The sequence below is a fragment of the Neoarius graeffei genome, chromosome 26, assembly GCF_027579695.1.
Source record: "Neoarius graeffei isolate fNeoGra1 chromosome 26, fNeoGra1.pri, whole genome shotgun sequence".
NCBI lineage: Eukaryota > Metazoa > Chordata > Actinopteri > Siluriformes > Ariidae > Neoarius > Neoarius graeffei.
Window position 1 is genome coordinate 25,582,363 of NC_083594.1, and position 14,393 is coordinate 25,596,755.

The 14,393-nt window shown below is 38.1% G+C and overlaps 1 protein-coding gene across 3 annotated transcripts in view; it reads right to left on the minus strand.

Moving 5' to 3' along the window:
* Positions 1-290: 290 nt before the first annotated feature.
* pxk (PX domain containing serine/threonine kinase) overlaps positions 291-14,393 on the minus strand; it is an 87,140-nt gene continuing 73,037 nt past the window's right edge. For 2 of the 3 annotated variants that reach the window (XM_060910063.1, XM_060910062.1), the window contains exon 19: positions 4,597-4,686. Coding sequence is in view for 1 of the 3 variants with exons in the window: in XM_060910061.1 (XP_060766044.1) it covers positions 4,490-4,686 (197 nt within the window). In the remaining 2 variants the exon portion in view is untranslated. Of the gene's footprint in view, positions 4,687-14,393 lie in introns of all 3 variants that reach the window. The other variant, XM_060910061.1, reaches the window with a different exon arrangement.

Below are 14,393 nucleotides of genomic sequence, written 5' to 3' on the forward strand. Positions count from 1 at the left end.
TGTATTTATAATATATGAATGAGAATGGGGAAACCTGGGACAGTTTGTATTCCCATAAATTAATTTCAACCAATCATGTTTTAGATGACATCAGAAGTTAGATGTCACCCCTTAGAGTAACCTACTTCCTTTGGAGCCACAAAGCTGGATACTGGAGCAAGGTATGTGCAATTAAATACTTTTTTGTCAAGCAAAACTTGTATTTTCTACTTCAGTCCACCTCCATTTTATGGTGTAATGTATGCTGCTGAATTGGGGATTTGTTAGAAATTAAAGTATGTAGCCAAGAGTAATCATATATAGTATTATTTATTAAAATTAAATTCTGGGGAAAAACATTTAAGGATCCCCCCCCCAAAAAAAAAACTGCCAGATGGGGAGAGTTGGGACAGTTCATATTACCATTCCCCCCCGTGGTTTCCAAATATAAAATTGTTTAAAAATTTTTGTTAAAAATGTGGGAGTGTGCCTGCATAAGGATTAAGCTTATTTCATTCCTTCTTGAGAATGGAATCGTTTTGTCTCATTAGGTTTTGGGTAAACTGACTTTTTTTTTTTTAATCACTGTACTGGCATTTTGTGTTCATACAGTTCATGTGTTACAAGTTTTGATAAATACAAATTAAACATGTAGGCCTAGGCCATGTCTCCTCACAAATCATGACCGAAAAAGTGAAGCCTGAAGGCCAGTATATAGTACTATATGTGACAAGCTGAGAAATTAAATGGTGTGGTAAGAGGGTAAATACACTCTAATGTAATTTGAACATGACATTAACTCCAGAGAATTTCACACAATCTACAAAAGCTGAAAACTTGTCCCAAGTCTCCCCATTCATATGAAAAGATGTTCTGACATACAATTAGAAGATTGTTGTTTTTACTTAAATTCACAATTAAGAGCACAACAACATTAACACATTGTCAACGCAACTTTTATAATGGGGGAAAACAAAAAACATTCATGTTTTATAAACAGGATGCACACCTTCAGTTCGTGCAGCAGTGGTTATGGCATATGTGCAGTATTCATTACTTTTAATATCAAATATAATCAAACTGTCAATATTCATACCATCTTTAAACATAATTACAGTCCAGTGAAAGGTTTGGACATACCTACTCATTCCTATGAATGAGTAAGTATGTCCAAATTTTGGGCTAGTACTGTATATTTAATGTAAACTTTATACCTCTTTTCAAAGACCACTGAAACAGTGGTAAAGTGCTGCAAAGAAACCAATGTTGCTCCTTGGTATAGTTTATATACATGCCAACACACACAACCTGTGGGTTTCACTGAAAACCTCTGTGTTTTAAAGTCTACAGTGCAACATGTATGGGTGTGTATACAGATGGGCTGAGAGTTACAGAGAAGGGGACTTTGCCAAAATTGTGCAGTCCAGCAGGGGTAATAATGTGCCAATGTCACAATAATCACCTAATCATGGTTTATCAGAATATTACTAAATTTACTTGTACATGTCTCAATATGCAGCATTTTCTTCAGGAATATTTGGGCCAAAAATTAGAATTAGCACAATTTTGCTCATTCTAAATGTAGTTGCTCAGCTAGTCTCATTTAATTCCTTACTTTTGCACTAAAACTATAAGGATAATGAAACTAAACAAGTAATAGAAGTCAGTCACACCCCAAATACTTTACATACCATGATCATTTTGGCTGCACAACCAAAAGTCCAAGGGTTAGAGCTGGATCTGATCCAGCTTCTACCATGTGCCTTAGTTACGTTTGCAATTATTCTACCCACATTCACTGGATATGATTGGCTACTACTATTAGACTATCAGCTCATATACCATAAGTAGAGAAAAACAAAGAAGGCGGAGCATGTTGCTGAACCAACTGAGGATGAAATAAAAAGTCTACTTAAAAACACCCCCCCCCCCCCCCCCAAAAAAAAGGGAATAAAAGTATTTGATGGTAAGAACATACATATACACACAGACACACACACATATATATACACATACACACACACACACATATATATATACACATTATATTTTATATACACACTATATATATATATATATATATATATATATATATATATATATATATTTTTTTTTTTTTTTTTTTTTGTCGGATGTTTTGTATTAAGTTTTTATCAAATTTGCAAGAAAAAAAAATGCTCCGTTTCTCAAAATCCAGTAAATGTGGATATAATAACGGTTATTCCACTCAATCTCGTCATACATGGCTTATAGCCGAAGAGGCGCAGCCATCAGCTCATGTATGACTCAATTTCGTGGAATAACTTAAATATATTTGTTTGCATGTCCATGTGAAATTTTCTAATGAACTTTAATGGTTCTTTTTCTGAGAATATGAACACATTTGTAACTTAAACCACCACAACCATGAGCAGGATAAAGCAGTTACTGAAGATGAATGAATGAATGAATGTTGTATTCAGTGTGTCCGCTCAGTCCAGTGACTTTTTATGGGGTTTCCATTCCTAATGCACACCTTTATTTCTAATCACATTTTTAAAATAAAGAGGGGTGTCAAGTTGCAGTTCTGCCTTCATACTTTTGTTTGATCTATGGGCGGGTATGCTATCAAATTGGCATACAATATGTTTTGTTGCTGTTTATAGATTAGAGTAAAATTGCACCAAGTCCCAAAAAACATTGGCAAGTCTTAAGAACTGCATACTTTGAGGTAGATATTTATTTTGGGGTTAGACAGACTTCCTCTACTTGTTAGCTATATTCATTCTCCACTGGAGCTACAAGGTGAAAGAAGCAATAAAATAAAATAATAAAACGTACATGCTCCACTAATCCTTTTTAGACTGGTTACAAATCCTTTACCTGACCAACAAAGCTGGAAGTTTGTCCACTCTACATATTATGAAGATTCACCCTAACTGCAATGGACTGGTTCAGTATTAGCATTCAGATCAAATGGAATATCCATTATTTTTGTTCAACACAGGCTTCATTGTAACACTGTGCAACAATTCACACTGTTGCTAGGAGGAGAATAAGATACACAGCTCCTAAATCTGGCAATAGGAATTATAGCAATCATCTTGTATAGGCACAATGGTTAAAATGTGGCACAAACATGCTTCTTTTTTCCTCTCATTCCTTTTTTTTTAAAGAACCACTTTAAGTGCATTTACATGTCAGGCTACAATTATTGAGTTATGATTTCTAAAAAGACAAAGGAAAAACATGATGCTGTTGGGGCATTTTGCTGGCATGGTTTGGGGCCACCCATCCACTTATTGGGAAGGGTCTTGGCAAATCAATACAAAGTAACTATTTCTTAAATATATTTTTATCCCATTTTCTCCCAGGTTTGTCATTTGCCAATTCCCATCCATTAGCTAGTTCTCTCCCATCACACAACATTGACCACCCACGGAGGGTGAAGTCAAACATGTGCTTCCTCCACAACATGTGATGCATCTTTATGAACTGCTGCTCATGCTATATCATAGTGCACTCCGAGAAAAGTGCATTCCACCCTCTTCCAGATACACGAGTTCATGGATGCTCATGATTGGCCAGTGTCATTGATTAATAGGGGAGATAGTGTATGCCATCCAGAGAGCATGGCCAATTTTGCTCCATTGGCTTCCAGTCAAAGACAGCTACAGCAGTGTCAGGATTTGAACCCAGTATGCTTTTCTGTTGTGCCACTCAGGAACCTTAAACAAAAGTTATTCTGAGTACATTTATCCTACAGTGATACATTTTTATCCAGATTGTATTGTAGTGCTGTCTTCCAGGATGACTCAAAGCATGAGGGCTCACTGAATTATTTACTAAAAAGTAGAATTTAGTTTAGCATTTTTGTTTGCTGAACTTGGCTTTCCTTTTTAAAACAAACAATTGAAAGACATTAAAATTGTTTTTGTCAACATGCAAGTTATCATATGTCAAAATAGTCATTTTGACTTCTGCATCACACAAATTCTGAATCCTCTCATAATTACTGCAATTCTGAGGTGATTGGAAGGTACTATAATATTATACAACAGATTAAATAGACAAAACCGACAACATTTTAAGTACAACCAAAATGCGAAAGTCAAAGCATTAAAAAGGTCTGTTTGAAACACAACCCAAATTCTGCTAAGCTGCTTGAAAACACCCCAGGATGACTATGCTGGAGCTGGAGGCTGATTTTATGGGGTCAGAAACATTGCTGTAGGGTGTGTGATTATTTGCCCCAAATATGCAAGTCCAATTCATAAACCTGATAGCTCAAATGTAGTTTCTAATTTCATATCCTGTATAGCAGCACAGATACCTCAGACTTTAGCCTTGCAATCACTGATCTGCAGCTGATTTGGGAGTGAAATATTAAAAATGGTTTCCCTCAGCAGTCCAGTTTTTAAAAACAAAAACACCCATCTCTGCATTCCTGAAGTTCGGATCCTACAAGTCTTGGATGAGGGCCAAGGACAAAGTGCACACAATAAAAACTACGGACCATGAAAAATGTTGCTCAGATGTGCGGATTACTGTGATCGTTGGTCTCCACCTTTTTCAGCTGGCCTTTGCTGAAGGTTTGAATGGAGCTCAGGAGGGCGCTTCGGCCCTTGCCATTAACAGAAGGAGGATGAAGGGCTAGAGGGCTGGATTCGATCTGTAAGGAAGGTGGAGGAGGAGGAGGTGGTGGAGGAAGGGTCACTGGCTGAACACCTGCAATGACCAAATAAATGTTAGTGGGACCAGGAATGCACAAATAACCCACGTAACCCTGCGTTCACATTAGAAGGCAACAAGTCCTTCATGTTGGCCCAAGTTTGCCTCTTGTACATGTTATGACCTCTACTGTAGCTGTACTGTAACTGTACATATATCGTAACCAAAATATTTAGGCTGCTGGGAAACTTGTAATTGCCACTGTTAATTTCATTTAAAACATATTATTGGACAGTTCAGTTCTATTGTTTTAACCCTTTAAACTACCAGGACCAATCAGTTGGTCCAGAATTAGATTACTTTTTGTCCTTACTACAGCCTTTTCCTTACTTTTCCTAAGTAATCACTGTAGTTAACGAAGAATACAAAGTTATAAAGGCATAATAAGCTGTACAGCTATAGTGCATGTGATCTTTTATGAAAACTGAAAAAGAAAAAAAAACTGGTTATTATGTGGGAGCAAACAATATTTTATAATTTGATGTTTCTGAGCTGCTCCAAGTTCCCTTGATAGTCTTGCAAGTCACAGTTCGTGCTGCATCAGGGGTATTGGCACTAAATTTGTACAGTCATACACCAGCTCTGATGTATCAAATGTCAGCACACTCCAATATTAGGCATAAAAGAAGCTAAATTTTACTGTGACAGGCAGCCAATTGGGCGCAAGAGTGCAAGAGACCAAAATAGAACAACATAATGAGCAATGAGGTTAAACATGCTGCTTTATTTGTGCTTTATTTTGCCCAAAGCTGCTGAAAGTGAAGACAATAGGAACTAAAGACAAGTTAAGAGTTAAAACATGAGGAAACAACCCATGGCAAATCGAGGCAATCATTTGGATTTATTGCTTTATGACTTTGTACATTTAAAAAAAATAAAAAATTAAATCACTGAGAAGGCTATGGTGAGAGAACAGACTACATCAGCATGGCTTTCTCGGAAAGAGACATTTTGCACAGCAGCCAGTTATAGGCTGAAGTGCTTGTAATTAAAGATGAGCCTATATTTTCTCTCACAGTGGCTTTGTTGGTGGTTAAAAAGACAACCAAGATTGATACTCATTTAAAAACAGTATTACATACGTTTATTACATACGTTATACAGTGTACCGAGCTTGCTTGTGTAGTTATTAATTGCTATGGACTTACAAAGGGTTCAGAAGGTATACAGACCCCTTCAGTCCCCCCCCCAGACTTTATTGCATTGTAGATTAAAATCAAAATGGACTTCATTTAGCTAAATATTCAAATCCTTGACTAAAACACTGCAAATTGAGCTCAGGTGCATCCTGTTTACTTTGATTATCTTAAGATGTAGAACTTGACTGGAGTCCACCTGTGGCAAATCCAATTGATTTGACATGATTTAGAAAGGCACACAGATGTGTGTGTGTATATGGTCCCACAAAAACAAAAAACCCACAACCCTGCGCACACACCCACCCACTACTAGCCACAAAATCTATGGAACTCTCCACAATAAAACCATTTCTAAAAGTTTTTAAAAATGTTCCCAGGAGCACAGTGGGCTCAATCATTGTGAAATGGGAGAAGTTGGGAACCACCAGGACACTTTTTAAAGCTGGTCATCCAGCAAAACTCAGTAACTGGGCTAGAAGGGCCTTAGTCATAGTGGTGACCAAGAACCCAATTAGTAACCTCATTAGTAAAACCTCAGCAGAAATGAGAGAACCTGCTAGAAGGATGGCCTTCTCAGAAATACTCCATCAATCAGGCCTTTATGGTAGGAGAGGCTAGAAGGAAACCACTCCAGAGTACTTTAAGGACTCTGAGAACATGAGTAAAAAGATTCTCTGGGCTAATGAGAAACATTGAACTGTTTGAACTGAACTCCAGAAAAAGAGCAGGTACTGCTCATCAACTGGCTATTACCATCCCTACTATGAAGTATGCTGGGGTGCTTCTCAGTGGCAGGAAGACGGGCCAAAATTTAGGACAAACGCAGCCAAATATGGCAAAGTCTCTGAAGAAAATCTGCTCCAAAGTGCATACAATCTCAAAGTGGGACAAATACAGTGGTGCTTGAAAGTTTGTGAACTCTTTAGAATTTTCTATATTTCTGCATAAATATGATCTAAAACATCATCAGATTTTCACACAAGTCCTAAAAGTAGATAAAAGAGAACCCAGTTAAACAAACGAGACAAAAATATTATACTTGGTCATTTATTTATTGAGGGAAATGATCCAATATTACCTATCTGTGAGTGGCAAAAGTATGTGAACCTCTATGATTAGCAATTAATTTGAAGGTGAAATTAGAGTCGGGTGTTTTCAATCAATGGGATGACAAATCAGGTGCGAGTGGGGACCATTTTATTTAAAGAACGGAGATCTTGTCATGCTCCGCTCCGGACATCTACTCCGAAGATTACGAATCTCTCACGCCAGCGCTGATCCGAATCTGGAACGGGAATTCCTTCATGCCTGCATTCACTTCCTGGTTTTCTCTGCGGTTATAAAAACGCTGTTCTCAGACAGGAACTTTGCCAGAACGTCTCGTTTTGCTTCTAGCCGTTTCTGTACCTCTGTTATGTTTCATGGTTGTTTGCTCAAGCTCATTTTTCTATTTCATGGTTTTTGCACTAAGGGTTTATTCTTCTTCATGGTTTTTTGCACTAGGTTTTTTTTTCTTGTTTTTTTGTCCTAGCATTTTTGTCCTTGCCTGTTTCGTGTTTTTGTCTAGTTTTCCGTCTCTTATCTGGATTATTTTTGCCATTTGTTTTTGTCCCGTTTGTTTACCCTGGTGCCACGCCCTTTTCCCTGGATTAAATGTCTCTATTTATTTGATTACTGTTGGTGTTCTGCTTGTGGATTCTTATCCCACCACACCTCCACCAGATCTATCAAAGTCTGATCTTCACAACACATTTGTGGAAGTGTATCATGGCACGAACAAAGGAGATTTCTGAAGACCTCAGAAAAAACATTGTTGATGCTCATCAGGCTGAAAAAGGTCACAAAACCATCTGTAAAAGAGTTTGGACTCCACCAATCCACAGTCAGTCAGATTGTGTACAAATGGAGGAAATTCAAGACCATTGTTACCCTCCCCAGGAGTGGTCAACCAACAAAGATCACTCCAAGAGCAAGGCGTGTAATAGTCGGCAAGGTCACAAAGGACCCCAGGGTAACTTCTAAGCAACTGAAGACCTCTCTCACATTGGCTAATGTTCATGAGTCCACCATCAGGAGAACACTGAACAACAACGGTGTGCATGGCAGGGTTGCAAGGAGAAAGCCACTGCTCTCCAAAAAGAACATTGCTGCTCGCCTGCAATTTGCTAAAGATCACGTGGACAAGCCAGAAGGCTATTGGAAAAATGTTTTGTGGAGAGATGAGACCAAAATAGAACTTTGTGGTTTAAATGAGAAGCATTACGTTTGGGGAAAGGAAAACACTGCATTCCAGCATAAGAACCTTATCCCATCTGTGAAACATGGTGGTGGTAGTATCATGGTTTGGGCCTGTTTTGCTGCATCTGGGCCAGGACAGCTTGCCATCATTGATGGAACAATGAATTCTGAATTATACCAGTGAATTCTAAAGGAAAATGTCAGGACATCTGTCCATGAACTGAATTTCAAGAAAAGGTGGGTCATGCAGGAAGACAACGACCCAAAGCACACAAGTCCTTCTACCAAAGAATGGTTAAAGAAGAATAAAGTTAATGTTTTTTAAGTCAAAGTTCTGACCTTAATCCAATCGAAATGTTGTCGAAGAACCTGAAGCGAGCAATTCATGTGAGGAAACCCACCAACATCCCAGAGTTGAAGCTGTTGTGTATGGAGGAATGGGCTAAAATTCCTCCAAGCTGGTGTGCAGGACTGATCAACAGTTACCGGAAATGTTTAGCTGTAGTTATTGCTGCACAAGGGGGGGTCCACACCAGATACTGAAAGCAAAGGTTCACATACTTTTGCCACTCACAGATATATAATATTGGATCATTTCCCTCAATAAATAAATTACCAAGTATAATCTTTTTGTCTCATTTGTTTAACTGGGTTCTCTTTATCTACTTTTAGGACTTGTGTGAAAATCTGATGTTTATTTATGCAGAAATATAGAAAGTTCTAAAGGGTTCACAAACTTTCAAGCACCACTGTATCCACCTTTCAGCATGACCATGATTGAAATATGCATATGGCCAAGACAGTGCTGGAGTGGCTCCTGGTCAGGCATCTGAATGTCCTTGAGCAGCCAAGCCAAAGCCCAGACTTGAATCCAATAGGCCATCTGTGGAGAGACCTGAGAGGATAGTTCACAGACGTTCCCCATCGAATCAGGCTGAAAGTTGCAATTGCTTCCAAAAGGTGCCTCTACAAGGGGTTTGAACACTTATCTAAATGACATATTGTCATTAAGGGTAATGGTGTGTACATTCTGAATTTTGACTTAAGCCCATATTCTTGTGATATCAGCTCGAGTGAGGTCCAGCACTGGCTGACAGCTTGATGTAACCACAATATGCCATGCTGAATGTCATGTGTTGTGGATTGGTCAATGTTTAATTCATAAGTATAACCCAATTAATTAATCAAATTAATTAACACTTTTGTTTTTTTTTAATCCCCCAAGGGACATTGGAGGAGACAGCATCTTAAGAGACACTGTTTATCCTGATGACTTTTTTAATGGATAAAATTATGAATTACGTTGCACTTGTTCAAATTATTTTTCAAACTGTTACTATTTTTTTTTAAGAGAGTGTACTGAATTAACCAAATATTGGCATTATTTTAATAATTCTAAGAATCAAAATAGCAAATTAAAAAGTGATAAATACCCGACATCCTGCACACACATTATTTCATGACCTTGATTTAGGCTCTTGTGGCTTCATTAACTTAAGTATACAATCAAGGTGTTGATAAAATAAAATGCAGTAAGGACTATTCAGGCAGCAATATATTGACAATTTACTAGTCTCCAAATACAACCCCGATTCCAAAAAAGTTGGGACAAAGTACAAATTGTAAATAAAAATGGAATGCAATAATTTACAAATCTCAAAAACTGATATTGTATTCACAATAGAACATAGACAACATATCAAATGTCGAAAGTGAGACATTTTGAAATTTCATGCCAAATATTGGCTCATTTGAAATTTCATGACAGCAACACATCTCAAAAAAGTTGGGACAGGGGCAATAAGAGGCTGGAAAAGTTAAAGGTACAAAAAAGGAACAGCTGGAGGACCAAATTGCAATTCATTAGGTCAATTGGCAATAGGTTATTAACATGACTGGGTATAAAAAGAGCATATTGGAGTGGCAGCGGCTCTCAGAAGTAAAGATGGGAAGAGGACCACCAATTCCCCTAATTCTGCGCCGACAAATAGTGGAGCAATATCAGAAAGGAGTTCGACAGTGTAAAATTGCAAAGAGTTTGAACATATCATCATCATCTACAGTGCATAATATCATCAAAAGATTCAGAGAATCTGGAAGAATCTCTGTGCGTAAGGGTCAAGGCCGGAAAACCATACTGGGTGCCCGTGATCTTCGGGCCCATAGACGGCACTGCATCACATACAGGCATGCTTCTGTATTGGAAATCACAAAATGGGCTCAGGAATATTTCCAGAGAACATTATCTGTGAACACAATTCACCGTGCCATCCGCCGTTGCCAGCTAAAACTCTATAGTTCAAAGAAGAAGCCGTATCTAAACATGATCCAGAAGCGCAGACATCTTCTCTGGGCCAAGGCTCATTTAAAATGGACTGTGGCAAAGTGGAAAACTGTTCTGTGGTCAGACGAATCAAAATTTGAAGTTCTTTATGGAAATCAGGGACGCCGTGTCATTCGGACTAAAGAGGAGAAGGACGACCCAAGTTGTTAACAGCGCTCAGTTCAGACGCCTGCATCTCTGATGGTATGGGGTTGCATTAGTGCGTGTGGCATGGGCAGCTTACACATCTGGAAAGACACCATCAATGCTGAAAGGTATATCCAGGTTCTACAGCAACATATGCTCCCATCCAGACGACGTCTCTTTCAGGGAAGACCTTGCATTTTCAAACATGACAATGCCAAACCACATACTGCATCAATTACAGCATCATGGCTGCGTAGAAGAAGGGTCTGGGTACTGAACTGGCCAGCCTGCAGTCCAGATCTTTCACCCATAGAAAACATTTGGCGCATCATAAAATGGAAGACACAACAAAATAGACCTAAGACAGTTGAGCAACTAGAATCCTACATTAGACAAGAATGGGTTAACATTCCTATCCCTAAACTTGAGCAACTTGTCTCCTCAGTCCCCAGACGTTTACAGACTGTTGTAAAGAGAAAAGGGGATGTCTCACAGTGGTAAACATGGCCTTGTCCCAACTTTTTTGAGATGTGGTGTTGTCATGAAATTTAAAATCACCTAATTTTTCTCTTTAAATGATACATTTTCTCAGTTTAAACATTTGATATGTCATCTATGTTCTATTCTGAATAAAATATGGAATTTTGAAACTTCCATATCATTGCATTCCGTTTTTATTTACAATTTGTACTTTGTCCCAACTTTTTTGGAATCGGGGTTGTAGATGTTCATTTCAGTGCTTGCCATCTCACTCATTTTATTATTTTTAAGCTCTCTTACTTTTATGTTCTAGCGCAGGGCTTTTCAAAGTGTGGGGCGCGCCCCCCCGGGGGGCGCCAGAGTTCTTCGGGGGGGCGCAACGTGAGGAGCCTTTACCAGAGACAAAATGGATCGATTTTTAGTACCTAAAGCTACAGTGATTGAGGAGACAAAGTTTGGGCCAAGCAAAAAAAAAAAAAACAGAGCCTCCAGGATGTTGCGATTTGCAACTTCAGCGCAAATTCAACCAATCCCCGCCAATTCAGGGCGGTGTTACAATTATATCCAATCACCGCAACTTTCCCGCAAATTTGACCAATCGTTGGCGTCGTCTTGAGGTGACGTCGACAAACTACCTTCCGCCTTATTTCCGTGTATAAGTTCAAGAGAAGCAGCATGCGCGCAGTGTTGCCAGATTGGTTTTAAGTGCATTTTGGCGGGTTTTGAACATATTTTGGGCTGGAAAACGTCAGCAGTATCTGGCAACATTGCATGATGTGCGAGTCAGTGTTTATGTAGGCTTAAATTCTGTTACTGAAAGTGTGTGATGTTTACAGTGAAGCACTGTGTGCACTTTATTTTTTTTTTACTTAATACAAGAAAGTAATGGATGCCAACATTTTTGCCAAAATGGTATTTTATTTTCCATTGTTTAGGCAGCTTCAGCATCATACTGTGAGATTCTGTTCAAATTGTTTTTTTTTCCTTCTATGAAGCCTGAGCCATTTATTTTATTAGTTTATGATTATTGTTTAATTTAGTCTTCAGGAGAGACTGCCTGCACACAGTACTAGTATTAATAGTTTTTATCTTACATGAAAGCTGAGGCATTTATATTATATTTTAAGGTAACTTCATGTTGTGCTGTGAGGTTCTATGCACTTTAACTTTTGAACCAACGGGTGCATTTGGATAAGTAAAGCCTATTTTTCTGCATTTTTGTAGTCCTGGTAATCTTTTATATTGGTAAAGTTGTTTATAGGACCATTTCTCAGTGTCTTTGTTTTTTTAATCAATAGTTTTTCAGTAATAACTTAATATTTAACATATCACTCAATTTTAATCACAAAAAGAGAAAATCGCAACAATTTCTCGCAACTTTCACTTCCTCCCACAATGTAATCGCAACAAAAACCTAAAAAACACTGCAACTTTCATCACAATTTTTTTGGAAAACCCCCGCAACATCAGATATTTTAGCCCGCAACAATCACAAAAAAGGCCCGCAGAATCCTGGGGGACTGGAAAAAGAAGGAAGTATGACCACGATTATTTAAAGTTTGGATTTTCATGGACTGGATCTGAAGATGCTCCACTGCCACAGTGTGTTGTCTGCCAAGAGGTGCTAGCTAACGATGCTATGAGATGTTTAAAATGTGTAAAACAAGATGTTTTAAAAAGCACAGATGTTTAAAATGTGAAAAAGAAAAAAAATGTGTACAACAACCATTTTTTAAAAATATGAATGGAACATTAAGTATAGCAACAACAAAAATTGGGGGGGGGGGGGGGGGGGGGGGGGGGGCTGTTGTTTATTTGCTCTCCGAGGGGGGGCTGACTCTCCCACACTTTGAAAACCCCTGTTCTAGCGTATTACATTTGACAGCAAAACAAGCAAACATTATTTCCTTCTCCAGTCCACACTTTCTATCTGTATTTATTTATTTTTTCTCGTTAAAAGTGCAAGTGCTTGTTTTTAAAACTGGTGGTCTAGAATGTATTTAAAATATAACTACATGCAGATTATTTGAATAATCTGAATGAAGAGCCCAGAAAATCAACTTAAGCAGTTGCTTAGCCCACCTCTGAATATGAGTATCTTTCTCCCACATAAGTGATGAGATAACTTTGGTCTTAAAATACTCTTATGTTGCAATGCATATCTAATATAAAAAATGATTAGGATGTTTTATCTGTGGAGGTGGAAGTAAATTTTCAAGGACAGCAACTGCTTTGATGTTTAATGATTCTGCTACACTATATGGCTAAATGTATGTGGACACCTGACTATCACAACCAGATGTGCTTGTTGAACATCCCTTTCCAAAACCAATGGGATTAGTACAGTTAGTACTTCCTTTGCTGCTAATAACAGCCTCCACTCATCTGGGAAAGCTTTACTCTATATTTTGGAATGTGGCTATGAGGATTTGCTTGTTCAGCCACAACAGCATTAGAGAGGTCAGGTACTGATGTTGGGCGAGGAGGTTCAGTCAGATTCTTTGACACCAACACTGTCTTTATAGCGCTTTTTTTGTGCACGGGACATTGTCTTGGGATAATTTGTTTAGGCTCCTTAGTTTTAGTGAAGGTAAATCATAATGCTACAGAATACAAAGACAATTGTACGCTTTTGTTTTTGTGGCAACAGTTTGGGAAAGAATGACATATGGGTGTGCTGGTCAGGTGTCCACATACTTTTGGCCATACAATGTATTGTTTCACTAGTGGGCTCACTAGTTAATAGCATAGCCATTTTGCTAATGCAGAGCAAGGCCAGGTAGCCACTGCTAGGGAAACAAATATTTTATTATACAATTAAATGGATATATAACCTTTTTAACAATAATCAACTCTTTATTACAATGAAAGGTCAGATTACTTCAACATTTATATTTTTTATATGCATGGAATTCTTATATGCAATGAGAAAAGCAAAAGGACAAGAGTGGGCATTAATATAGTTTGCAAAAACTGCCACGCACTTTCAAGAATTTTTTTCAACATTGTTTGTTGGGGATATGGTTGGAACATCTTTAGCCTGTCTGTTTCTGCTGCAAGCAATCAGGACTGATTGGTCATGGTAGTGACCCCCATTTTTAGAATGCATGCTGGGTGTTGTAGTGTTAAGACCCCAGGCAAAAATACAACAAGGATACAAAATTACAAAAATGCAGAGCCTGAGAAATGCACTACTGCACTACTGAATACTATATAACATGACAAATTGAATTTATTGAATGCTAGTTTTATGCTTATACCCACATTCAATCTAGGTGTCTGAAATATCTTAAAAATATCAACCTGTCCACTTTCTAGAATGACAGTTAAGTCTCAAAGATATTGTTTGCTTTGTCACTCACTAATGTGAACGCAGG